Source organism: Fulmarus glacialis, unplaced genomic scaffold (assembly GCF_000690835.1).
Source record: "Fulmarus glacialis isolate BGI_N327 unplaced genomic scaffold, ASM69083v1 scaffold7326, whole genome shotgun sequence".
In the NCBI taxonomy this organism is placed as follows: Eukaryota; Metazoa; Chordata; class Aves; order Procellariiformes; family Procellariidae; genus Fulmarus; species Fulmarus glacialis.
In genome coordinates, this window is record NW_009216221.1 from 142,100 (window position 1) to 167,399 (window position 25,300).

The 25,300-nt window shown below is 36.4% G+C and overlaps 1 protein-coding gene across 1 annotated transcript in view; it reads right to left on the reverse strand.

Moving 5' to 3' along the window:
- Nucleotides 1-993: 993 nt before the first annotated feature.
- The window catches only part of SUPT3H (suppressor of Ty 3 homolog (S. cerevisiae)), a gene marked incomplete at its 3' end in the record, with an annotated part of 38,669 nt that continues 14,362 nt past the window's right edge, over nucleotides 994-25,300 (reverse strand). Inside the window, 5 exon segments of the mRNA XM_009579229.1 lie at nucleotides 994-1,104; nucleotides 3,338-3,526; nucleotides 4,013-4,120; nucleotides 4,735-4,847; nucleotides 7,660-7,735. Of these exon segments, the coding sequence (XP_009577524.1) occupies nucleotides 994-1,104; nucleotides 3,338-3,526; nucleotides 4,013-4,120; nucleotides 4,735-4,847; nucleotides 7,660-7,735 (597 nt within the window).

The window sequence follows — 25,300 nt, forward strand, 5'->3', positions numbered from 1 at the left end:
TAAAAGCATTGATCAGTTTTGACACTAGGAGAATTATAACTTCACATACTCATTTACTCTTACTTTTTCCTGTTCCTCACTTCTGAGGTCAAGTCCCACTATTTCCTTGATATTTATGGTCCTCATATACTTCTATATAATTTTTATGTAGATGAATTTCCTCCAAATTCAGAACCATTTTCCTTTCCTAAAATCTCTCCAAAAATGGACAATTTTTTTTCTGATTTTTAGGAGCTCAGATCTAGTTTGGTGGGTTTTTTTTTTTCTATAAAGATTTCTTTGACATTCATTCTTTCCTAAATGTAGATATTCTGAGGTAAGCAAGGATATACGCCACATAGAACAGCAGATCAGAAGAAAATTACCCCAATTTATGACATTGGAGACAGACTACTTTCACATTTTTATCAGCTGAGAAAATTAAATAAAGAATTCGTTTGGCTGCTCTGAACAATGGATTTGCAATTTGCATAGAAAAAATGATGGCAAAACCTCATAACCCATCAGTGTTTTACCACAAGCTCAGTTCTATTACATTTTAGTGGAGGTTCAAAGTTGTCTAAAGAAACCATTCTCTTCTTTCTCCAACCATAAATGTGTCACTTGAGAGTTCAACTTCCAATAGGAGCAGTATCTGACACACAACTAATTTTAGAATATAAAGTGCTCCTCACCATATTGGAATACATATAATTTAAAATAACTGTAAACCTAAACTTTGCAAAAACAGAAAATTCAAGCACTAACAAAAAAGCATAATTTGTAATTGAAAGAAAATAATATTTAAAAGAAAAAAAAACTTTTTTGTCTTTCCAAAAAGAGACAGAAATTACTAAGTTTTATTTCCCAAGAGAATTATGCCACTTTTATAAAGAAAATTACAGTCACCACAAATTGCTCTCAACAATTCCAAAGCTTCTTCATTTGACCACTTGAAAATCAAAGTTCTTTAAGATTATAAATATAACTTTTTATAACTCTGTTATTACGTACTGTGAATGGGGAAAGGGGGCCAATTTTGTGGCCATAGCGTCGAATGGCCTCTCTGATGTGGCTGGGCTGGATGGCATCGCTTTGAGCCTCTATACCACAGGCTGCAGTGCTCTGCAACAGAAAAACACATAAATTGTTACTAAATCAAAAACACACAACAGACCTACAGTGCATAAAGTATTAAAATAAACCTTTATAAAATGGACCAATTTTTTTTTCCTGAGGATACACATCATTGCTGCCACACACTACATTAGAGAAAAAAAGCTATTAACAAATCAAAGAGGACTTTTACATGAACTTTGCTTAAGAGACCCAAAGAACACCATATTTGTCCTCTTAAATCTTTCACCTAGTGCTGCTGTATGTTGCAATTGAAAAGAGCAGAAAATGTTCAAACTAAAATGAAAGGGTCATATAAGTCATACTGCAATAACCACAGAAACTATTTTTAAAACATTTCAGACTCTCATTATGATGTCAAGGGGTGGGGAAAATATTGAACAAGTACCCAAAGTGGAAAGCAATTTGACACCAAAATCGCCATTGAGTAGTATCAGATTGAAATTTGAAGATGAAACATGTGACATAATGGTGTTAGAGGGATGCAAAAATATTTTAATTACCTCAAACTGGAATGTTTTCAAATTTCAAATGACTTTTTTGATTAAGGACCCTAAATCAGAAAAATAAGAATTCACTGCTACTGGTCCATTGATTTTACAAAAAAATCCGCAGGATTTTAGAAGAAAAAGTTACTCTTTTCTCCTTTAGGCTCCATCTAGACACAGCTGCTTGCCAGAATTCAGAAGACTTATCAGAATGATGGCTGTTTGGTAATAAATTCATGAAAACTATATTAGTGAATGTACTAAGAATGACAAAAACTTGAATTATACACTGAAATTTAATGTACATGCATACACAGTACCCTCATACACTTACACTATATACTAATGCTTTCAAATTTGGGATATTTTTTACAAAATGTTTTATTTTCAAGAGTGCTGCGTCCACTGGAGCCTGTGTATGTACACACAGAATTATTCATAATATGATGGCAGATTCTTCCCTTGCTGATTGACGTTCATAAAGGGAATGTGAAACTCAAATATTTTCAGCTGGACTGGGCCTTCATGGGCTAAGAATAACATTCTTCATGAAGTTGACTCGTTTGTCTCAATGCCTCAATTATATCCAGTATATATCTAACCAAATTGGATAAGTCATGGGAACATTTCATTAAAATGGTGCACTTTTTAGAATAGAATTATTTCAAAAGGCATTAGGTCAAACACTGGGAATTTAAAATAAACTCACAAAACTAGTGAAATATAATGTATCAAAAACTACATCTCCAGCTAAATTCTTGTTCCTAGGAACTATAATGGAAATCAGCCAGAAACAAAACATAATCAAATGTAAGATAAAAAGGAAGAGGAAAAAGCAAAAGTCTTCAGAGAGGTTTTTAGGATTCACTAAAGGCTTTCTAAATGGAATATAGTAAGGGAAGAGAGAAAGTTGAATGTATTAGAGTATCTACAGCAGTGATGACACTAGAAGGAGAAAATACATCTTTTGCTATCTGTCATTGTAAAAATCACTGGTTAAACTCTGTGAAAAATGAGTATTTGTTGTAGGAGAATAATAACACACATGAGAAAATCACAAGCCACTCGATTGCTTTGCAGCAAAATGAGTACTGCCATCAACATTTTTTCAAAAAAGCCCTAAATGACTAACAGAGTGCTTCCCATCCAGTTTATTTAATCAAATCTAGTTCCCTGGTGGTTTTAAGATAGAATACCGAGGATCAAGAACAGGAATTGTAATATTTATATTTCATACTCTGAATATGAGACATCCATAATTTATGCAAAGTGAACAAATATTTAGATTGAATGCAACCAACTGGCATAAAAATAAAGCAGGTCAGGTAAAGTTGTTATAGGCAAAGAAGGCAGTCACCTAAGGCTGCTGGGAGCAGGAAAATCACAACTACCTCTTTGCCTACTTTGCTTACGCTTTGACCCTCAAAACCTGCGCTAGCTGCTACCATCAGAGAAGGGGATGGTTATTTGGGATGGTGTCTACTGCTTTGGCTGTAGAGGAGCAGCTAATCTTAGAAGCAGCAGTTGTTACTGCAACAAAATTCAGTTTGCAGGCATTACAGAGAAGCTTTAACCTAGTTCTGATAGAACACCAAACCACACATTTGGCCCTACAAAAACATCGGTAGTTAACATGTGATATAGGTTAAAATTAGTATTTAAAGAGAGACATGTTCTTTCCGGAAGATGTTTTGGTTTCTTCTTCTTTTTTTTCAGGCTTGTGCACCAAATACCTTTTTTCTTTTCCTTTGTTTGGATTTGGTAGAGTCCTGTCCAATTCCACCATTCCCCAGAGCTCCTGATGGGGTTTTCCCAAGATGTTGCTGTCCTGCTGATGCCGGGGGTGTGGGTGTAGGAGGTGGTGTGTTTTCAGGAGAGTCAAGACTGGTCTTCACACTTGTAGATTGCCCTAAGAGATGTGGCTATAAAAGCAAGATGTCAAACAGCCATTATATAATCAAATCACAAAAAAAAAAAAAAAAAATTGCCTTCTTAGATTTACTGTTAGAAGAGACGGAATACAGAATTAAATTTGCTCATTCTAGAGGTTACTATAATATCTGTATCGCAGCAGTGCACGCAATACAGCACTTACTGCACTTGCCACTGTTGACAACTTCAATCTCCAAATCTGCAATAAAGCGAGCCTTCAATACAGAGAGAAGGAATTTCCACCCAAGAAAAGAGGATTTACATTTAAATATAAAGATGCTGCTAAGAATTTAACATTTGGAGCTATAATTTAATGTCTTTCCATCTAAATCCATAACTTCAATGTTCATAAACTCCGTAACAGAAGTCTGTATCAATACCAGATTCAGTAACAGCTACTTTGAAAGCAACAAACTACCAAATACATGTAACAGTAAAACACAAAATGCGTTAATACGTGAAAAAGCAAGATTTACCTCAGTAGAGTTGTGATACTGTATGAAGGTGGCAGATATGGCATGACTGAATGGGTCACCAGCTTTGGGAGCCATGTCCTGCTTAACCAAAAGGGCCAAGTCCACCAACTGGAGGGGCAAAACCAGCCGACAAACAGGTAGGTTTACTGACGTGGTACTTACTACAAATGCCATTGTAAACAATGAACAGAGATAGGAGTTGTGGGTTGAGGCAGATTATTCTTAGTGTTTCTCAGTTGAAAACAAAATCATTCAGAGATATTTCAGCCTAAGGAACCTTTCTTTTCCACTTCTGTAAATATTAGGGAGTAATCTATCTACCCAAGAGGGCTCAGCTTGGCACTAAGGTAACATTTTGTTTTCCAGGATATCCTGCTTTTTAATCCAATTGTGCAATGGGGTTGAATGAGCCTCGGTGCACTGCCAAAGGTCACATAGCAAAGTATGTGGTTTCAGTTTGGACTTGAATGAAGTTCGTGCTGGACTCCACTCTCCTCTGTAACCATTGTAAAACACTTCTATTTGTGTACCAGATGGATGAATACGCTATAGTACTCATCTGTCATACAGTAAATTGAAAGACAGACAGGAATCCAGTTAGTTTGGTTAGCGGAAATAGTGACTGAAGGGGCTTACAACACAGTTACCTGAGGCTGAAGCACATCCAAGTACTAATTAATTTTGTTTAGCTAGAGTTCAGTCAGTAGAGTATACTCCCTTACCTGTGCCACAGTCTCATACGCCAAATATGCCAAAATCTCCATTGCAACTGCATTTGGCTTTATTTCCATACTGCTACAATCCAACCAGTCACGAAACTTGGATGCTTTCTTTGCTGTCAATCAAAATCACAAGGGGAAAAGGAGAAGTTAACAACAAGTAGGCCAAAATAATGTATTTTTTCCGGTCACAGAAAATACTGCAAATGTGAAACAAGGAGTGAATGTGATTTGATTGGCCAAGGAAGGAATTATCAAAATTAAATTAGTGGGGAAAAGACTGTTATTTCATACACAACATTTTGGAGACCCATAAGCAGCATGGAGTAAAGAGAAAAACACACAGTTAATCAATCATACAGGAGATTTCAGAACAAGGAAGGGTCTACCTCAGAAGACCGTAGATGGGACAAACCTGATTTTGAATATATTATTGTAAAAGAAATAATATGATTGCATCGCATCTTTGATGAATGAGAGAAACCACTAGAAGAAATCAACACAAATCTGGCCCAGATAAAATTATATAATTGTGTTAACAACAGCGAAGACGAATGAAGAAGGAGAGAAGAACTAGGAAGTCATTGTGTTAACCATGCAGGGATTAGGTGCTGACACGGTGGCCAAAATGATTTGTAGATGAGTGTTTTTAAAATGTGCTTTGGATATAAAGAAATACGGATAGATGTAGATCTGCAAATGATCAACATTCATAGAATCATAGAATCATAGAATCATTAAGGTTGGAAAAGACCTCTAAGATCATCAAGTCCAACCGAAAAATGAGAACTTCATAGTGCTAATGGATGATATCACTTCGGAGAAAGTACAGAGAAAAATATGGGACAAAGAAACATGATATTTGCTGAGAGCGCTAAAAGAGGAACGAGAGATACCAAGGTGGAATTGAAAAAGCATCATGAAAATTCACAGGAGAACCAAAAAACGGACAATCTTACTTAGGTTAGTGGTGGACAAGCTGATCACAGAAAGCTGTGGAGACTTGGACAGAAAGAAGTTAGTAATATAGAGATCTTAATGAGGGCTGTTTGTGAAGACAGGACAACCAAAATGAAGTAAATACAAGGTGGAAGAATCACTTGAACCAGCTCTTTCAGAGACAGTCTTCAATGAGGACTAAAAAGCTAAAGGGAAGTCAGCTATTAAACTGAAAACAGGTGTAAATAATCATTATTTTTTAAGGAGGGAATGAAAAAGCTACACAGGATTGCTGAGGGGGAAAAAAAAAAAAAGAAAGAGAAAAAGTGTGAAGGTGATAGCAGGACCACAAAATGTTCCCTAGAATTTAAATTTGTAATCGTGCAGTACTTGATCTTTGATGGACCTTTTCTTTCGCTTGTCTTTAAAACAGCACAGAAATATGTGAAGCTGTAATTATGAATATATATTGTTAGAACAGGCTGCTTGAAATCCCTTCCAGGTTTATTCTCTTGTGACACAGTTTTCATGGATTTATATTACAGTAAAAAGGGTTTACTACTTTAAACATAGCAATACATTCAATTTTTATCAAAATATAAGAATATAAGCAAAAATAGCCTTTGTGCTAGTTTTGAACAAATGTTCTGCATGGCCTTTAGTATGCGCTGTCTAGTTGAGTTCATATTATGCAATTGAATTTGTGCATGAGTTTCTCTTGCTACTATTTTCTAAGCACTGTAATTCTCTTATTCTTTAATGACATTAAAAGTCAGTGAAAAGAACTGTATAGACATGGTCATTTAAAAACACTGTGAAAATACTGTTGAGACTTTTTTTATAGATCACAATCCCCTGGTCAGCAACATTCAATTTTATTTTGCAAATTTAGGATTTCTATTTGTTCTGTCTCCAGATGATAATTTTTGGGTTTTAAAGACGACTTTATCACAAACCTCTCATTTGCTGAAGTCACCCTAATCTGAAGTATCATTTAGCTAATGGCTCACAGATGTGTGATGCCAAATTATAACTAAGCTTACAAAACATATTGAATTAGGAAAAGAAATGCTTACAAAACGTGTTTTCCTACATTTGCTGACATTTGCTGATACAGAACAGTATTTCAAATGTGTCATTTATTTGCCATAAATGAGTCACTCTTCGAATTTAAAAGGAAGAACAAGATAAGGTCTCTCATTTAAAGACACCATTGTGTTCAAGTCTGTGTTGCAGGATCATGTGCTGTTTTGTCATGATTTTTACTGGCTCCTTCACCTCACTTTCTCTGACATTTGACCTAAAACCTTAGTCATCGCTTAACCGCTTCTGTAATGATGTTTTGCTACATGATCAAGCCCATTAATTTACAGCTCATTATAGTTGTGGCCCACAAGTACTTCTAGTAAGTTGGTTTTCAGTGCTAGTAAAGCCCTAATTCTGTCATCATGTTATTAGTGTTGGAATGGCGTATACTGATGAATTTGGCTAATGTTGAATAAATTCCACAGCAGGAGCTTACAGCTTAAAATAGAAAAGACTCTTTAGTAAGTTCTTTGTGTCTCTGTGGATAGGGAAATAAAAGCAAAACTTGCTGCTCTTCTCTAATTTTAGATGCATTCCGAAAAACCTGCAACCATGAAACTTTACTAATATGCTGATTATAACAACACCATGACAGACTTCAGGCAAGTACGGGTGTTTTAATCCATTAACTCTTTACCAGTTCTATCTTTGCCATCGCCTCCACCAGCACGGTATTTGAGCATATAGAAAGCTTGGTAAATATTCAAATAAAATAGTCTGCCTGACAGCCTGAAACTATACTAAATAAACTGTTCCCAGGAGTTATGTGGACAAAAAAATTAAAGTTTTATTATTGCAGATGAAACAAAAGTGCTTTAAAAAACCATGAGGTTCTGCTGTGTTCTCTATTACGTGAAATAATAATCAAACATCTTAATACAGTGCAGCCATTATAATACTTACAAAAACTCAATTGCCGACTTTCACAAAATTCTGCATACTGGACCGAGTCCATCATTCGTGTTTGTCTTTCTGCTCTCTGACAAAAGAGTAGAAGTACATGATGTACCTTATTCCAACAAGAACTGCATTCCACAACAGAAATTATAGCAGCAAAGTGCCCCTGCCATAACCTTGAAGTAACCCCCCCAAATAAAACACGCATTGAACAAGTTAAGATGCAGAAATACAAACCACAGATTGGTTATTAGTCTCGTGAGTTAAATTACCAAGAGGAACGTGTCAATTCTTATTTTAAAAATCTGCTTGCACACCGCTCACCTACGACAGTGACGAGGGCTGAGTTAGGAAAGGTGCTGAGCACTCTTGCCCTGACCGAGGTGCATCTTTAAATTGAAGTGCATGAGTAGTCTGACTATGTGTTTACAGATGACCAGACAAGTAAAACATTCTCCTGGACCGAGGCCAACATGTTCTGCACTGAGCAGAACTGAACCTGTGTGCTTTTAAAATGGGAGCATTAACAATAGTGAAATGAATAAATTCCATAACATTGAGGATGTACCAGACAGAGAGGAGCACTGAAGTGCTCCTTCCCACACAGATATTCAATATACTGTAATAACTAAGTGGTAAATGTGCCTGTTTCATTTCTTTTTCCACTGTTAATCGATGCTTGATTTTTTATACTTCTGAACACCTACAGGAGAAGAAAGGCAACTAGACTGAATTAGAGTTCATTCAAGAAAAACAGCTTAAAATGATCACTACTAGACTTGAGAATGTATTTCACACAGACTCCAGTGTAAACCAAAAGATATATCTCAAAAAAGTCAAGGTACGAAACCATAAACATTCCACACACCCTCCCCTCCGCACATACACTACGCCATAACTGAATCGTGGCTGAAGCAGCACTGAAGTTCATGGTTAGGTTTGAGCACGTGTTTGAGTTCTGTTTACTTCAACAGAGCAGGGTTGATTTTCACAAGGCAGGGATCTGGTTTCTAAAAGAGATTAAATTCTTCACGTATCGGAGGCAGGAAGCAGTCGTTAGATTAAAGAGAACAATTATCCTCTTCAGAAGCAGACAGCTTACTCAAGTCTCTTAAACAAGGAAAGTAGATTGTCTTAAATGTCAAGGAAAGGAATATAGCTATCTTCCAAACAATAACTCAATGAATAAATCATTACACCTGGTAAGAACAGAACCGAAACTAAGGATACAAAGTGTGTCAGGAGAGGCTGATGGCACCGAGGCTTCCCTTCTGCAATGAGTCCATACAGCTCAAGAAATCACGCACAAGGAAGGTAAAGTACAGGTGTGTTCGCATTAAAGACAAAAACAAAGAAACAAATTTTGCTCTGACTCCCCGAGCACTTTTACATCTGATGAAATCGAAATGGCGGAGTTCTTTAATCAGATGTAATGGAAAACAAAAGGGTTGTTGATAAGAGTATTTGGAGCCAGGCTGTACAACCAGCATTTGGCCTTAGCAGTTTCTCAAATCAGAAAAAAAAAACCAACAACCCCCCCCCTAGTACTTCAAATACACAGTTTCTTCCCCTATTCTCTGCCTTTTAGGCCACTCTTCTATGACAGTCCAATCCATCAATTATGAGATCTTGTTGACAGACAACACATTCAATTTAATTGTGAACTGAGCCACCAACTGTCCAGGAGCATACCTGGATATTCCTTCTTTCTTTTCTTCTCTATGCAGTCAAACATTTCTGCTGTATTTTGACTTTTAGTCACCAGGATAGAAAATGTTCTACTTAAGCATTTTTCAGTTCTTCTCCCATGCATGCTGCTGGCATCTTAACTACATTTTGTGGAGCTGCCATTTCAGATAAGTAAAAATTTTCAGTCAGTCTATTCCATCAAGACATTAAGTAAGTCTAGACTGATTTTGAATCCTTTAAAAATAATTGTCACAATACATGCCATAACTTCAATCCTCATCTAGCATAATCATAACAGAGATCTGTTTTGCCTCTGAATTAATTCAGTCGTACTTTTGAAGACAGAAGGCACCGCCAGGATCATCTAATCTGAACTTCTGCATAGCACAGGACACTTCTCACATAATACATCCTAGAAATGGCAGTCCTAGAATTTCTTGTGTAATTTCACAGTATGTTTTAGAAAGGCATCTAATTCGGGTTTAAATTTTTCACACATTAAGAGATAACTTCTTCAAATAATTTAAAATGCTAACTTTTTATACAATATGGTTTAAATTCTGCCATCATTTGTGGTTTTGTTTGCCAGTCAGAAATTACTAGTTGGGCACAGCCAAGTAATATTGAAATAATTTAACTTTAGGTGGGTATTGCAAATAGACTGAGCTTCTCTAAATATGATAAAATTTTCTTGAAATTTTACATGTGGAAATGTGCAGGCTTGCAGAACTGTTGCTTGAGATCCCCCTCCAACAACTCTCCCTCTGGAGGTCTCTAGCCCAACCTCCATCTTAAAAGAGGACTATTGCCAACACTAAATGAAGTCAGCTATGGCTTTCTCTAACAAAGTCTTGAAAACCTCCACGGACAGAGATTTTATGTCTCCTCTGGGTAACCTGCTCCAGTGTTGCACTAGTCAAAAAGATTTCTAACGTCCTACTTGATCCTGCCAAACAACAATTTGTGGTTCTTGACCTTCTTTATTCTGCCCAGCACTACTAAGAAAAGTTTGGCTCTATCATTTTTGTTACTGTCCTTCCGCAGTTGTAGGCTGCTATCTAACCATGCTTCAGCCTCCTCTTCTTCAGATTAGGTAAAACTAAATAATCTCTCTCAGTCTCTTCTGACAGGTCATGTGCTCCAGGGCCCTCAGCTCTCAGTAGCTTTCACCTAAACCTTTCCAGTTTCTCAGCACTTCCGTGGAACTGAAGGACCCAAACCGGGATGTAGTGTTCCAGATTTGGCTCAACAGCACCAAGTAGAAGGGTGTGACAACGTCCTTCAGTCTGCCAGCCACATTTCTGCAAAACTGTGATTTTGCTTTAATATGATGAGACCAAACTGTTGACTCACGTTCAACCTGATGTTCATTATCACCCCCCAGGTTCTTCCCAGAAGGGCTGCTACCCAGGCAGTTGGTATCCAGCCTGTACTGATGCATGGGGTTGCCCTGTCCCGGATGCAGAAACTCAATGAAGTTTCTGTTGGTTCAGCTCTCAAGGTTTTCAAGACCTGTCTAGACTGAAGCTCCGTCAATCAGTGTGCCAGCCACTCGTAATTTACTGTCATCAACAGATTTGCAGAATGTGCATTTTGTACTTTTGCCCACATTTTTGTCCACATTGTTGATGAAGACATTGAACAATATGGGCCCCAGTATCAATCCCCAGGATATTCAGCTTTTACCTGTTGCTACCTATATGTCGAGCCACTGGCTATTAGCCTTCACATCCAGCAGTCCCAGTGATTTAAGACCCTTTGCAAGAAAAAGGCAGGCACAGGAAAGCAAAATGACATGAAATCCTAACATGAGGAGGTATGCTTCAAAGTCCTACCTGAGATGACAAAGAAAAAAGACATCTAGAAATTTGACAAGAATACTCTAACTTTTACAGGCATCCCATAATGTAATATGGAGACTGCAAAACCAGATGAATCCCAAGTGCAGTTATGTTAAATTAAATGATTTAGCAATGGCTACTCTCAGCAAATACGCTATAAAACTCTGAAAATGCATGCTGTCAAAGGCTAGTCAATATGCCTCACAGTATGTTCACTATCAAAACATTGCAAGTTTCTTTACATGAAACAAAAAAACAGTAATCAAAGATTTATTAAAAGAAAGGTGCCGCTGAGAGATTTTTCCAATAGGGACTTCATTTCTCTCTACAAATTGTCTACAGTAGTTGTCTAAACACTGGACTTAATTTTGTTCTTATATATTAAAGGAATACTCACACTTACTTTTTCTCTGTATGGATATGTTTTATGTAGCAAAATTACCTACATATCTGTGAAATAAAATTGCTTTCTCCCTTCAATTCTCCTCTCTAAAAGAAGTCTTTCTTAACGGTGGATTCTAGAGTGATGCTTTAAAACACCACCAAATAAAATAGCTCTTATCATAAATAACTGGACTATATTTTCTTCCCAATACACTTTAACAAAAAACCCCACATCATGGCATGGAAACTCCCCATTCAAGGAGAGCCGTTCCACCAGTCCTACCAGTTTCGGAACAGTCTATAAATAACCAGCAAATGCAGGAGAAATAAACAGATGGTTAGCATAGGTATATCATCTTTAAGGAAACAGCGAAGCAGAAGACAACAGCAGATCATCTTTCTTCTTCACTTCTCAAGATTATAAACAGTAATTATTTTCTCTTACATCATCCCTGTTAAGGAAAAATTTAATGTTTCCTTATCTCTACATTTCTAAGGTATATTTTATAAACTTAAAATGAATCAATAACACGGGATGAAAAGGGAGAAGAAAGAGTGAACACATTACTGTGAACACAGTGTTACTCCAGGCCAAAAGAGTTTAAAGGAAACAGCATTCAATGTTTGGGAAGTCACAGAAAGTTTGTGAAAATGCTATAACCTGTAAGTAATGCTTTCTTTTAAGTCTACAGAATACCCACTTGCTCTTTTTCACAGTCTTTATCTTCCAACTATTTCTTCTTGAAAACAAGAAATGAGTCAGGGCGTTTTAACTAAGAAATAACTTCAATTTTATACAAGTGAAATTTTCCAAATTCTGTTCTGGGAAGGAGTAGCAAGTCACTCCAACAGGACTGAAGTCCTCTTTCATCGGTACAAAAGCAAGTTTGCTGGGAGAAACATGAAGAAACACTGAAACCCCTAATGATACGCCACCTTGAAGCAATCTCAGCTTGAAACCAGATACAATAAATGACATCAGCGACACTGCCCCACTGGTTTATCAAAATAATTAAAAATATATAGTTTTTACTCCCTCTGTAGTAGTACTAGTCACTCTAAGCAGTTAAGAAGCTGAGTTATGTGGCGTACAGCAGAATTAAAATACTTTGCATGCTTTCCTTGGAACATGCTGAAGGATGCAGTAGATAGGACCTGGCACAGCAAACGTATGCTTAGTCTTCCAAAAATGTGTTGCATTATATCTTTCTTTCAGCATGAAGAACTAAAAAGGAAGACTAAAAAGGAAAAGGAAAGAAAAGGTAAAGAGTTGCATGTTGTCACCTACCATCCAGGGTGAAAAATAATCTTATTTTGATTCCATTTTAAAGCTTTCACACTTGACATATAAAGCTCTTTGTGTGGGGGGGCAGGCAAGAGGCCAAATGTTAACTTGCTTACCAACTATTTCGTGTTTGAAGGAAATGTGCCGAGTAGCTGCTAAGCTGGAACATTTGAAAAACGTTTGCAGCATGGCTGGACACCCCTGTGTTTGGCAACAATGTTAATGATGAAGATGTTGGCACCCCAAACTGCTTGCATATTCATATTGTGGCGTGATTTCCTGATTTCCGTTGCTAAAGACCTCTCCATTGTGTACCCATCACGGCTTCAAAGGAGCGAGGTGACTACCCTAGAGAAAAACCAAAGTTGCCCTGCAACGGCTGATATTACTAAAAGAGTATGCTAAATAATTTTTCTTTTATTTAGACTAGAGAATAACAGGGCGCTGTATGCTGTACCTGACAGCTCTTCGGTGGTAGGTCAAAAATCACCTAGATTAAAAAAAACAAAAAAGTCATTTGAGAAATAAAGCACAAGGTAGCTCAATATTGAAGAGCTTACAAAATATGCTGAAAACACATTTTTAGTCTTCTGTACCTTGAAATTATCTGAGGATTATCACTACCTGAAGATTTTTGTTACATAAAGGAAAAATGTATTTACTCTTCTGAGAATCACTTGAATTGGTAAGCAAAGAAAAAAAGGGTTTTAAGAGTAAGCATTTTCAAAGATTAAGCTTACTCAGAGTTTTATACAGAAAATAAAAATGCCACTTGGGGAAAGATCAATAGCTTTTTTAATGTAATACTTGATTTGGCTATAAAGTACAGACATACAGGGAATTTTTATCATTTTTATCCACCTCTTATAAAACATACCATACATTCTGCAGTAACCATTAATCTGAACAAGTCTGCACAGCAAACTTGAGGCCTTTGATGTAATACTGGTTTTAAGTGCTTGTGTGTTTAGTACAAAGTTCCCAATATTAGAAGAAAACATGAGGTCTTTTTCTGGCAGACCAAGATGATCCCAATTTTAATGTGTCTTCACAGTTATAAATAGTAAAAATAGTTTTGCTTTTTCTCTACAATATTACTAACCCCACTCCCCCCAAATAAACATAGTTTAAGACCTTAAGAAGCTTAAAAAATCTTAACTGTTACAGAGATGCTAAGGATCTACAACTGTAAATTACATGAAAGGAAGCTGTGGATGATGACAAATAAAAATCAAAATAGACATTTTAAAGACAATTCTAATTCTTCATTATAAAAAATCAGTGATTTTCTGTCCAGGGACTAAAGATGGAATTCACTTGACCAAGTTAGACATCTGCAGTATCCTAATCAGTCACCTAAAGTCCCTTCATAGTAAAAAAGACAATAGGCACTTTTAGAGAGCAACTTCATCCTAAACTAGATGTTTAAAATAGGTCAGATGAATCACATCCATTAATATGTCTGAAATTCATCAACTGTGGACATCAGCAATGGAGCCCTAGGGACACTGGCTCAGATCTCCAGTCCACAGTACAGACATCCTCAGAAAAGCAAGATGAATCCTACTCTGATGAGTGATGAGTGAAGAACACTATCACCAATAGGGCAACTTCCATTTTAGGGCTAAGCAAAAGCCAAGACTAAAGAATGACTCAGTAAATTTGGTTCCTGCTCTGATCTCAAAGCAATGCAAGTATACACAAAGGCAGCTTTGTACCCCGGGTGTGTGTTAATTCCATTCATCTTCCTCAAAGTATGTAAAATGTAATCTAACAAAGTATGTGCAGATAAGTAGGGGGAAGGGAGCTGGCAAGACTATTTAAGATTATGCAAAAATTTCAAGGGAATTATGAAGAAAGAAAGCAAATGAAATTGCACAGACAATAACAAAATGAATGGATTAATTCCCAGCAGTCATGATCTCATTGCTTAAGGAATAAATAAAACTGACCTCCTGAGAGGGACTCACTGCCCCTGTAATACTTTGCCCTTGAACATATGCAAAAACTACAGATACTGTATTTATTTGAACCAGCTCCATATCATATCCAAATTCCTTGTCTAAATTTATTACCACTAGTCTGAAATGTGGAGCTGGAACCTGCAAACGAAACATTTCCATTTCACGGAATATCTTTGATTTCTACAGGAAAATATTTTTGTCTGCTATAATAAGTATCATCATGAATTTTGTAAAACTGCATGTTAAATTTATGGCTATCTTCTATCAGTGCTTTCCAAAAAACATAAAATAATTTTGGATAAACTATGCTACCAAACTTTAAAAGTTATGTGATTTATTAATATATTAAGACAGCTGACCTTCCCTCATTTTTCTGGTAAAGGACACTGAAACACCTTTCTGTGGTGTCCATCTGGCTGTACATCAAAAACTTTACATACCAGGTTAATATTAGGATACCTTTATGTCTTCCGGATAGCGTTCTTCTGAACATTTATCCTGCCTGTGTATCAATTCATAGATGAGGTTAATATAAACAGCTTTAGCATCTCACAAGTAAAGCTTATGCCTATCAAAATAGGCATCACTCATTGTCTGGGAGATACAAGCAGCAGAAAAGTTCCTTTTGCATAAGGAGTTCTACAGTTTTTCTCTTGTTTGCAGTCAAAATCAGCCATTGCACTCTATTTAACAATAACACACGAATTACAGAGGCTCACTTGTAAGCAAAAGGAAAATAACGTAAGCCATGAGAAATTTTAAAAATATTTCTTTTAGCTTTATGACTAGAGATATGGATAGATGGATAAATAAAAGGTCAGCTTAGAAATGCGTATTTACTTTATATTGGATTCTACGCAAATTTCTTGTAGTTATTATATTATGTGTCATCTCAAAAAATTCTGAAATACCTCTCACCCTCGCAGTATTTTCCCCCATTGTTATTTGCAGATAACTTTTTTGCTTGCAGAGTCTTTTTTGCTCAAAGGCTGTTTATAGTCTTGGATGGAGGCTGGCTCGGAGCGGTACAGGCACAACATGCCTCGCACGCTTGCTCACCATCCTGGGTGTAGAAGAGGATCCAGTCCTGCTCCTACTGGTCCAAGGGGGGCTGTTTCAACCCAAAGCTCATCAGTGGGAGATGAATCCCACATACAATTAGCTTCAGTGAAACTCAATTCCCAGACATATTCTATCTATTCGCTCAATTACAATATGTCCAGAATTATTCACTTTACGGCCACAATTTGTTAAGCGACACATCCAGTAAAGCTAGTTAAACTGAACAGTAGGTAAGTTTGGAAACAGCTAGGGACCATCCCTCTCGTTCACTGGCTTTAAATGGTAAATACAAGTAAGAGAACAAACCTAATTTAAAAAGTTTGCATCGTAAAAGTCTGTCCTGTTAATAGCCAGCATCAACATATTTGAGAGTTTTACTTCTGTTAAATGAGAAATGAAGAAGGAGGAAGTCCTCAAGAGTATCGTTCTTATGCTCTTTATGTTAAAAAGAAAGGAAAGCAAAGTGAACCCAAGGTACATACTAGTAAGCAACACCTGAGATAAAATTCATTATCCTGTAAGGCATATCTCTGCAAGTCTTTGTCAATCAGGCCTGCTGACAGACACTGTGAAACGCCCTCCTGAACAATCCTCTGGAGCTCCACATGAAAAAGAGGAGCATAAGAAGACTAAGGAAAACTTTGACTAGAAGAAACTTGAAGAAGTTTCAGGCCATATGAACAATACATATTCATTTTACTCTTCTTACCTTATTTGTAAATATTATAATTCCGTCTTTTCCCTTACCCTTAAACATATGTAAAACATATATTATGTCTTATATTCATTTCCAGTGGAACACCCAATTCTCACAGTATCTGCCATTCTTTGGGATATCACCATCCTGCACCAGAAATTACCATTCTGCACAGCAGATTCACAAGTACTGCAATGCTATAGGCATACCCATGCAGGCATCCTTGGCAGGTGATGCTCTTTTAATCAGAGTGGAATGAAAAAGGTTTATAATTAAAAATGTTTTTTTCAGTTATGTCGTTTCTCGAAAAAGTATTTAAAAAAAAAAAAAGCCTGACTTCCAAAATAATGGCAGAACGTACATGCACAAATAAGGAATTCAAGACACAAAATTTTTGCTATATGCACAGGTAATTTGGTGTGCACTATAGCAATCCACTTCATAAGTCTGAATTCAGTCTTACAACTTATAGATGAAATCGTGGTTCTGTAGTGTCCCCAGCAGAGCTTCCATTAACTTCAGTAGCTGTAGGATCTCACCCTACAAACACCTAGATGGTTACCACTCTCTTGTCAAAGAAAAGCAGAAAAATGGGCTTTCAAAATGGGACACAGATCCTAAAAGAGCCTTTTCTCTATATGCTGCCACATGCAGATTAGAAATCCAACTTAGATTCTATATATGAAGGTGTTTTGGAATGAAAACAGGCCAGTATGGCTCCAGAAAGGAGAACTCCTGCTAAGCTGGCTGGGTTCTTTCGTAAAGTCATTACAGCATTGTCTCTTGGGCTAGGACTCACCTCATACAACGCTGGGTGTTTTAGTGTCATCTAGTCACCCTTTATAATATAATCAATGGGAAAAGAGAGACACTTTTATAGGCTGATCATACCTATTCCAGGTGTGGTAAGAGAATGTGTCACCTCTGATGTGCCCTTCTCCCTGTAGACAGAGGAATGTCTGATAGACACAGATGCCTGGTTGCGAGCTGAGAACTTCACCCTTTAGCCATACAGACATGTTGTTAATGAAAACTGGGAGATTATAAACTACAGGATGCACCTAGCACAAGACACTGATCTGGTTTTTGAAAGGAAGGCCACTAATTCATTAGTTCACATAACTTAGTAACTACAAAAATGAGTAAAACAATTTAGCTCATTTTCCACAACAAATCCAAATCTGGCAACTTTTATGATGAATTTCTGTAAGAAGTGTATTCATGAATGTCTATAAGGAAAGCATTAAATTTAATTAAAATTAATTAAAATTAAAATACATGGTACTATCTGTACATAAATGTGCTCTCCTTGGCATGTGACTGGAGAGTGCACAGTTACTTGAAGTAAGTTTTTCTGTTAGAAAACTTTTTCTGTCCACTATAATCACAGAACAACACAGAGTGGTATTCAAAAATGTATTCTTGTGTCCTTAACATACAAAGTGTGCATATAGACATTTCACATTCAACTTGTGGCATTTACGCCACTGAGTCTAATTCTGTGGTTAGATTTTTATTCTTTTGGAACAGCTTTTCTAATTTGATAATTGCAAGACATGGAGCTCCAGATAAAAATCACATCACGAAATTCAGGGAATAAGTGAGTCATACATTGAGTTAAAAAGGAACCGCTTCCCTCAGAAAAACAGTGACCAGCACGCATTACATATGATCTGCATGTGTGCATAAAGACTGAGTAACTTTCTCTTTAAGCTCAAAATAATTGATAAGAGAGATGTCTCCCTTGGCCTCCCAGGCTGAATTTGGCTGCCTGCTGCCTCTTGAATAGCCCAGGCTTCCCGATCAGAAAAAGCGCAGGACTTCAATATTCAAAACTCCTACCTGGGTTCTGCTACTAATTTGCCATCTGAGCATGATCGAGTGCAAACAAAGGCTGAATTAATCACGTTTTAAGGATCGTTTCACAACTGTTGCAAAGCTTGTGGGGTTATTTGCACTGATATTAAACCAGTGCAAAGTTTGTGCGCGGTGATGCCATTATGCACGCTAGCCATGTATACCCAGCTTGCACAGGCTGGGGGAGAAAAAAGCAAAATCAAAACTGCACAATGTGCCCAGGTATGAAGAGTAAGGAGACCCTAAAAATCACTGTCTGAATTGAAAGGCTTTGAATAAAAGCATTAGGATTTTTTTTTTTTTATTGGGACTTCACTCATGACACTGAGAACAGAAGTTGGCCCACTGAATATTTCGTTAGTCAAATGTTAACGACTGTGTGACACTTGCTATTTATTTAACTATGCAAATTTTTTTATGCTGCTATTCATTATTGTTTCTTAATTTCTTTAAATATGAGCAAATTTATCTTCATAGTAGCCTTGTGAGCATTATCTCCACTATATACATGAAAAATAGAATCATGAAAAGATTATGTTCCCAAAGGCAGTTTGTTTAGTCGGCAAATGCTTTTTTTCCTCTACTTTCTCTTTCCTCTTTCTAATGTTAGAGAGGAAAAGGAAAATGTTAAGATTCCGGGATTTAACAAAATGATTTAGCATTTGGAATTAAGTTAATTTGAACCATCAGCTAATTTGGCTAATTTGGAACAATCTATTTAGTTAGTCCCTTACACTATGCCTATTGATAAATACACCACAAAATTATTAAGCGTTTACATAAAACCAAAGAAACATATGCTGTCATTAATTCAAAACAATCACCACCATCCAAAGTCACTACAGGAGTTCTCTTATTAAACATCCCCATTCCCTGCTCTGGAAAAAAAAAAGGGAAATCTCAAAAAAAATATTTTTGAATTGCATAAAACTTTCACAACAAACCTAAAGCAGTTACATTTCATTTTGCCTAAGAAGTAGAACTGAAAGTTTTAGATGAAACTTTATTGATATATCATTGAAAAGCAGAAAATTCAAGATTTTAATTTGTGAATAAAATGTGCCAGATTTTGTTAGTTTGGTTAAGATCAGAGGAATACTTGGAGACTTTCAAGGCTGAAAGTCAAAGTGAAACTAATTGACTTGTGAAAAACTATGCAAGCATATGCTGGCAGCTTTTAGTATCCGAAATACAGATGCTTCGTACTAGTGAAACCACAGTTTCTTAACAGCGACTTTCCAATGGATTGTATCTTATATAGTCTCAGCTATTTCACGGCAAAACAAACAACAAAGTTGTTTTGGGGAGCCTTGTCGAGTCATCATAGCTGACAGTGCCTTTAACAGAAGAAACAGGTCCTAGGTACACCTGGTCTCTTGCTCTGCAGTGCTGATGGCCCCCCCAACACCCCTTACTACTATAGATCCTTCATGCATTTATAAAAACTGAGCTACCATTACAATAGCTTTGATGGGAATATTTTTTTTTTTAATCTTGAGATGAGGGGAAGGAAAGCAAAGAGCATCCACTGTATATGGATTCATTACCATAAGCTTTACTGATAGTTTATCCTGTTTCCTAATGAAAGCAAAAAACCCCCACCGTGTCTCTATTAAAAAGCAATCAGATTTGGTATCCTGGTGACACTTTAAAGAGCACATTATGTGGGAAAACAAAATAAACATTTACCCTGGCAAATGAAAGTGAATTTGGGTTTTGACATACTTGGCAGGAAGGTAGAATTATATTCATGTCAAGTATGCAGAAAAGCTAATATAATATTTAAATATTTGCTTAAGTAATATAGAATTTAAAACAACACATTAGAAGAAACATTTTTTGTGACATATTTTTAAGTTTTTTAGTATAGGACATGCCATGAAAGTAATACGTTCAGCTGAAATTTCAGACTTCTACAGCCTTTGTTACACATTCCCTTCACTTGCAAAGTGGTAGAGTCTTCATCTTCTACTGACAAGTCTTTATTTATACTTCCAAGACAAAGGCAGTTCTTATACTGATGGTTTAAACTGATAATGAACATATGCAGCTTTCCAAGGAAACAACTCTTGACAATCTGAATCTTACAAATATTGATATAATGAGCTAATGTTAACACTATCTCAGCTAAGTCCTGCAGCACTCTTCTACTGTTTGATATCACACATGTGCAATTATTTTAAAACTATTTTAGTTTGCAACAAGACATAATTCAATGAAGACAGACCTTTATATTGTTCAGAAAGTATCTAAATGCTGCATGTCAATGACCTCTGAAATTCTCAACTGTGTTTAGAGTTAATAATCTAGCACTACTTCATAAATTGAGCTGGATACTGGACGCTAGTTTTAGTTCTGAAAGTCAGTATTTTGATGCACTGTCTAAATATGCAGATATTGGACTTTCCTTTTTGAGTATAAATCTAAATTAATATTAGCCACACGTGCCCACAAAAATAAAACTTACCTGTCTATCAGAATTATAGATGATTATGAAGTTTGAGGTACAATATTCTGAATTGCTAAGAGTATTTTAAAACATTTCTTTTAAGAAAAAGCTTTGCTTAATTTTATCTCATTTGGAGAGATATGCATAATTAGAAAATATCTTGAAACATTTCTAAATTGCTATAATAATACCATAATAATTCAAAGCAACACCACCAGTCTTCATTGTAATCGTACATTGTAGAAATGTAGTCATTTTAAAATAATTTGAAAAGAATTCATTTAAATGTAACCTGATTTGTAAATTTAATTATGAACCATTAAACTAACTGCTTGGATTTTCAGTTCTTCTAAATCAGCACAGCTCCTCTGAGTCCCATCATAAGAAAGAAGCTGCTGTTTATTTCAAATCAGCAATTAAAAGTGATATAAAGAGTATACAGACTGTTAGACATCATTAACAAAAAGGGCTAGTTTGGGGGAATTTGACTTTTAATCTTCTTAATTTGCAGTACCCGATACACAAATTGTTATGCTGCATTAATAATAGCTTTTGAACATAGTATTCATTCATCCAGCCTGTTATAGAAATAAATTTAACAAGAACTATTCCCTGCGCACATTCTTAAAATTGCTTGCAAGGAAAACAATACCTTCCAAAGATGTTAGCACCGTTCAATTCAACATGAAAAAATTTCAGTCACTTACAAAAGAGGAAAACAGATAACATTTTTAGATATAAAAAGAATTTTTTTTTATTCTACTTTTATTCTACAGTTGGTCAAATGATTTTAAAAGGTAGAAAGCTTTGAATTCAAGAACTTAGCATGAGATATCCCAGAATCCTACTACGAGGATAATCTCCTGAAAAGGAAGCCACGGCTCTAATTCCTGTTCAAAATCAGTTATAAAGATATTGAATATATGCCATAGTTCAGATTGATATTCTTATTGCTGGGCATTGACAGCTTTGTAAATTTAACCTGCAAATGAAAACAACTTAATTTTGGAAATGTCAGAACCTGTTCACATTTCTAAGGATTTCTCTCATTCTGTTTAGATTCACTTGGAGGTTCAGACTGACTGAAATGGAAAGGTTAGGGCGTTTTTGGAAGGTGGAAGGTGGCAAGGTGCATCAAAGATCTATGAAAAAAAGAAAAAAATAAAAAATCACACAGCCCTACTCACAGAATAATGGAAAAATGACTTCAGTTCGAAATATTATACTGAACAATTTAACATAATTGGGGTGCAAAGAACAACACCTTTAATAACAAGATTTTGAAGCACAGCATTGAAAGTTGAAGTCTATTTAGTATTAAAGGTGCTTATAGTGTAGCAATACTAACAACCACAGTTTGGCATCAATTACTTGACTGCGCTGTTAGAAGTTGCTGTAGATTCTAATGCCATCATATATGCTGTTAGAGAAAATTTACTCTTCATTGGTGGTTTCTTGGCTTCCTCAGGGTTTCTGAATTTTTCTGACATTTTTAGAGTCAGATCTAGCATTTCTCAAAGATGCCAACATCTCTTCAGCATTTTTGTCTCTTTCTTTAAAATACAATTCAGGGTAACAAGGTTAGCAGACACAGCAGTCATCTCAGTAATACATTTCTTTAAATACTGGAACTAGAAATCAGATCTCCAGCCTTGGGGTACATCAAGAGTTAACTCCCATTTTACGAAGGGTGTGATTAGTAGCTGGAAATCTGCCTGAGTTTAGTACATCTGAGGATGCTATTACAATTTTCAGATATAAAATAATTAGCTGATGATATGAGCTGACAGCTAATACATCTACAATAAACATAAAAAAAATTATTTCCAAGCGGATGTAGAGTATGTGTTCCGTTTCTAAGCTGTTTGATATGGTCTGTGTAAGGAGCTACGACTCGATACCAGATGCTGTATGTTCTACAAGCTTTTTCTGCAGATGTCTGCAGCCTGAGAAAATCAACAGTGCTTTGAATAACACTCCTAGTAAAAGCATCTTCTTGTCAGAGTCACTGTATGATATAGGATATGAATCCCACACAAGTGGATGAACTGATTTTAAATAATACCATCTGACAATGGTAGAAAAAAACCTCTTAGTAGGTCTGACAAAGTCCTGGAAATGGCTGTTAGCCTTGGGAAATAAAATCCAGCTCTCTGACAGAGACTACCCGTCCTTCTTTCGTTTGATCAAATGGAAAACCAAATTTAATGATTGCTTCCGAAGTTCCAAAGGCAAAGTTTCAACAGCACTTAACACTGCTACCAAGGAGTCCATATCTTTGCCCCTTACACGTGCCACTCAAAAGACAAGTCTTGAAAAAATGTTTAAGATTTATTTGAGAATAAAATATATGCATCTTAACATATCTTTTATATTACCACTTTACATTGTTTTCTTGCCATTGCTTTTAAAGAAATCTCTTTTAGAACACCAAAAGTATAGTGTGTATGACACAGATACCATTATGCCAAAGAAATTCTAAAAGCCTGCCACTACCTGCATACAGAAGTGAAAGGAGCTACATCTTAAGTCATAAATCCACACATTCAGCTGAGAAGAATATTTTTTTTTTGCTCAAAAATAAGCCTGCGGCCCCACACTTGATAAAGATCTTACTGAATTCTCATAAATCAATTTCTAAAATTTATTCTCTATGCAAAATCAGGTTTTTTTCTAGTGATAGTATTATGGTCTTGTCTTCCTTGAAAATTTAGGTCTAGTTGTGGGTGTACTTTGTCAAGCCAAAGTGGCAGCAATGCCTAATTTTTGCCACGTTAAACTTAGCTAAATGTGAACCCCAGATTATTCAAAGGGTCAAACGCTGATCTCGAGAATATCTGTAAGATTAAACTCTGCATGTTCACTCCATGAGGACTTTATGTAAGGTAGCTATCTGAAAATGAGAACTGCTTTTCCTGAGTATCCAAATTAAATAACCTTTTCTGGTTCATTTAATGAAAGTGTATAACTGTCTAGATAACCTCAATTTTAATCAAAGATGGTAGAGCAAAATGGAAGAAAAGAGAGGAGGCAAAATTTAAAGCATGAGGGGCAAAACATACAAATGGAAACATGCTACCTTGTGTAGAGTTAATAAACTATGCCAGCTTATTACCCATGTTGTTCTGTTAGGAACGTTGTGGGTCCGTTTTCTAGTGGATTGGCTAAGGATGCATCTCCCATTTTGCAACATGTAGAGCTTAATTATATTGCTTTACCATTTCAACAGACACTTAAGATGCTTAAATCTTACTGCGTCTGATTCCATAGCTGCGACACATGTGTGAAGCTATCACCGAGTGCAATTTCGCACAGCAGCCAGATCATATTCTTACGGAAGACTACAGCAAGCAACATTATAGATAAAATAAACCACAATGACTGAGACAAAATGAAAGACAGAAAACGCTGTTCCTTGTATACATAAAACGTCTATTCCAGGAAATACCAGCAGTTACAGATTACAAAAAGTGCAGAAGCTGGAAAGTCCAATTATACGCTACCTAGATTTTTAAACAGTTTTTAGAAATCTGAGATGGTTTATCATCTATGTGTTTTATAAAAGCTCTTCTATTTCTACCCCACCTGTCATTTTAATATCTGAAATGGGAAACTTCAGTGCAGAATCATAGAATGGTAGAATAATTTACACCAGAAAGAGTTTGGGACCTTTTCAGAGATCTCTAGTTCGATTCTCTGCTCAAAAGAGGTCCAGTTAGATCAAGTGGCTCAGGACCTTGACCCATCAAGGCTGGAATATCTCCACAGCTGGAGACTTCCTCAGCCTCTCTGGCCAACCAGTTTCAATCTTTGATCAGAATTTTTTTCTTTCTATTACGTATAAGTCCAAATTCTGTTCTTTACCATGCACAAGCAGGGTCTGGCTCCATCTCCTCCGTATCCTGCCATTAGTCAGTTGCAGACAGCGATAAAATTTCCCTTTAGCCTCCTCTTTTTCAGGCAGAACAAACTCTAGCCTCCCAGCCTTTCGTCACATGTCAGGTGCTCCAGCCCCCTAAACTTCTTGGTCACCCTCTGCCAGACTTGCTTCAGCATGTCAAAGTCCTTCTTGTACGTGGGAACACAAAAATTGGACACAGATTCCAGATGCGGTTTCACAAGTGCCAAATAACGGGGAAGCATTATTTCCCTTGACCTGCTGGCTAACCTCTTGCTAACACAGCCCAGTCTGTGGTTGGCCCACAAGCTGTACTGTTGCATGGGGTTATTGCATCCCACATTTGCTTTTGTTGAACTTCATGAGGTTCCCATCAGCCCATTTCTCCAGTCTATCAACAAGGTCCTCTGAATGGCAGCCCTGCTTTCCAGAGGTTTGACTGCTCTGGTATCATGACTCAGTATTTATTTGCCATGCTATGAATTACTGCTTTTATTTAGTTTATAAGATTCAACAGCTAA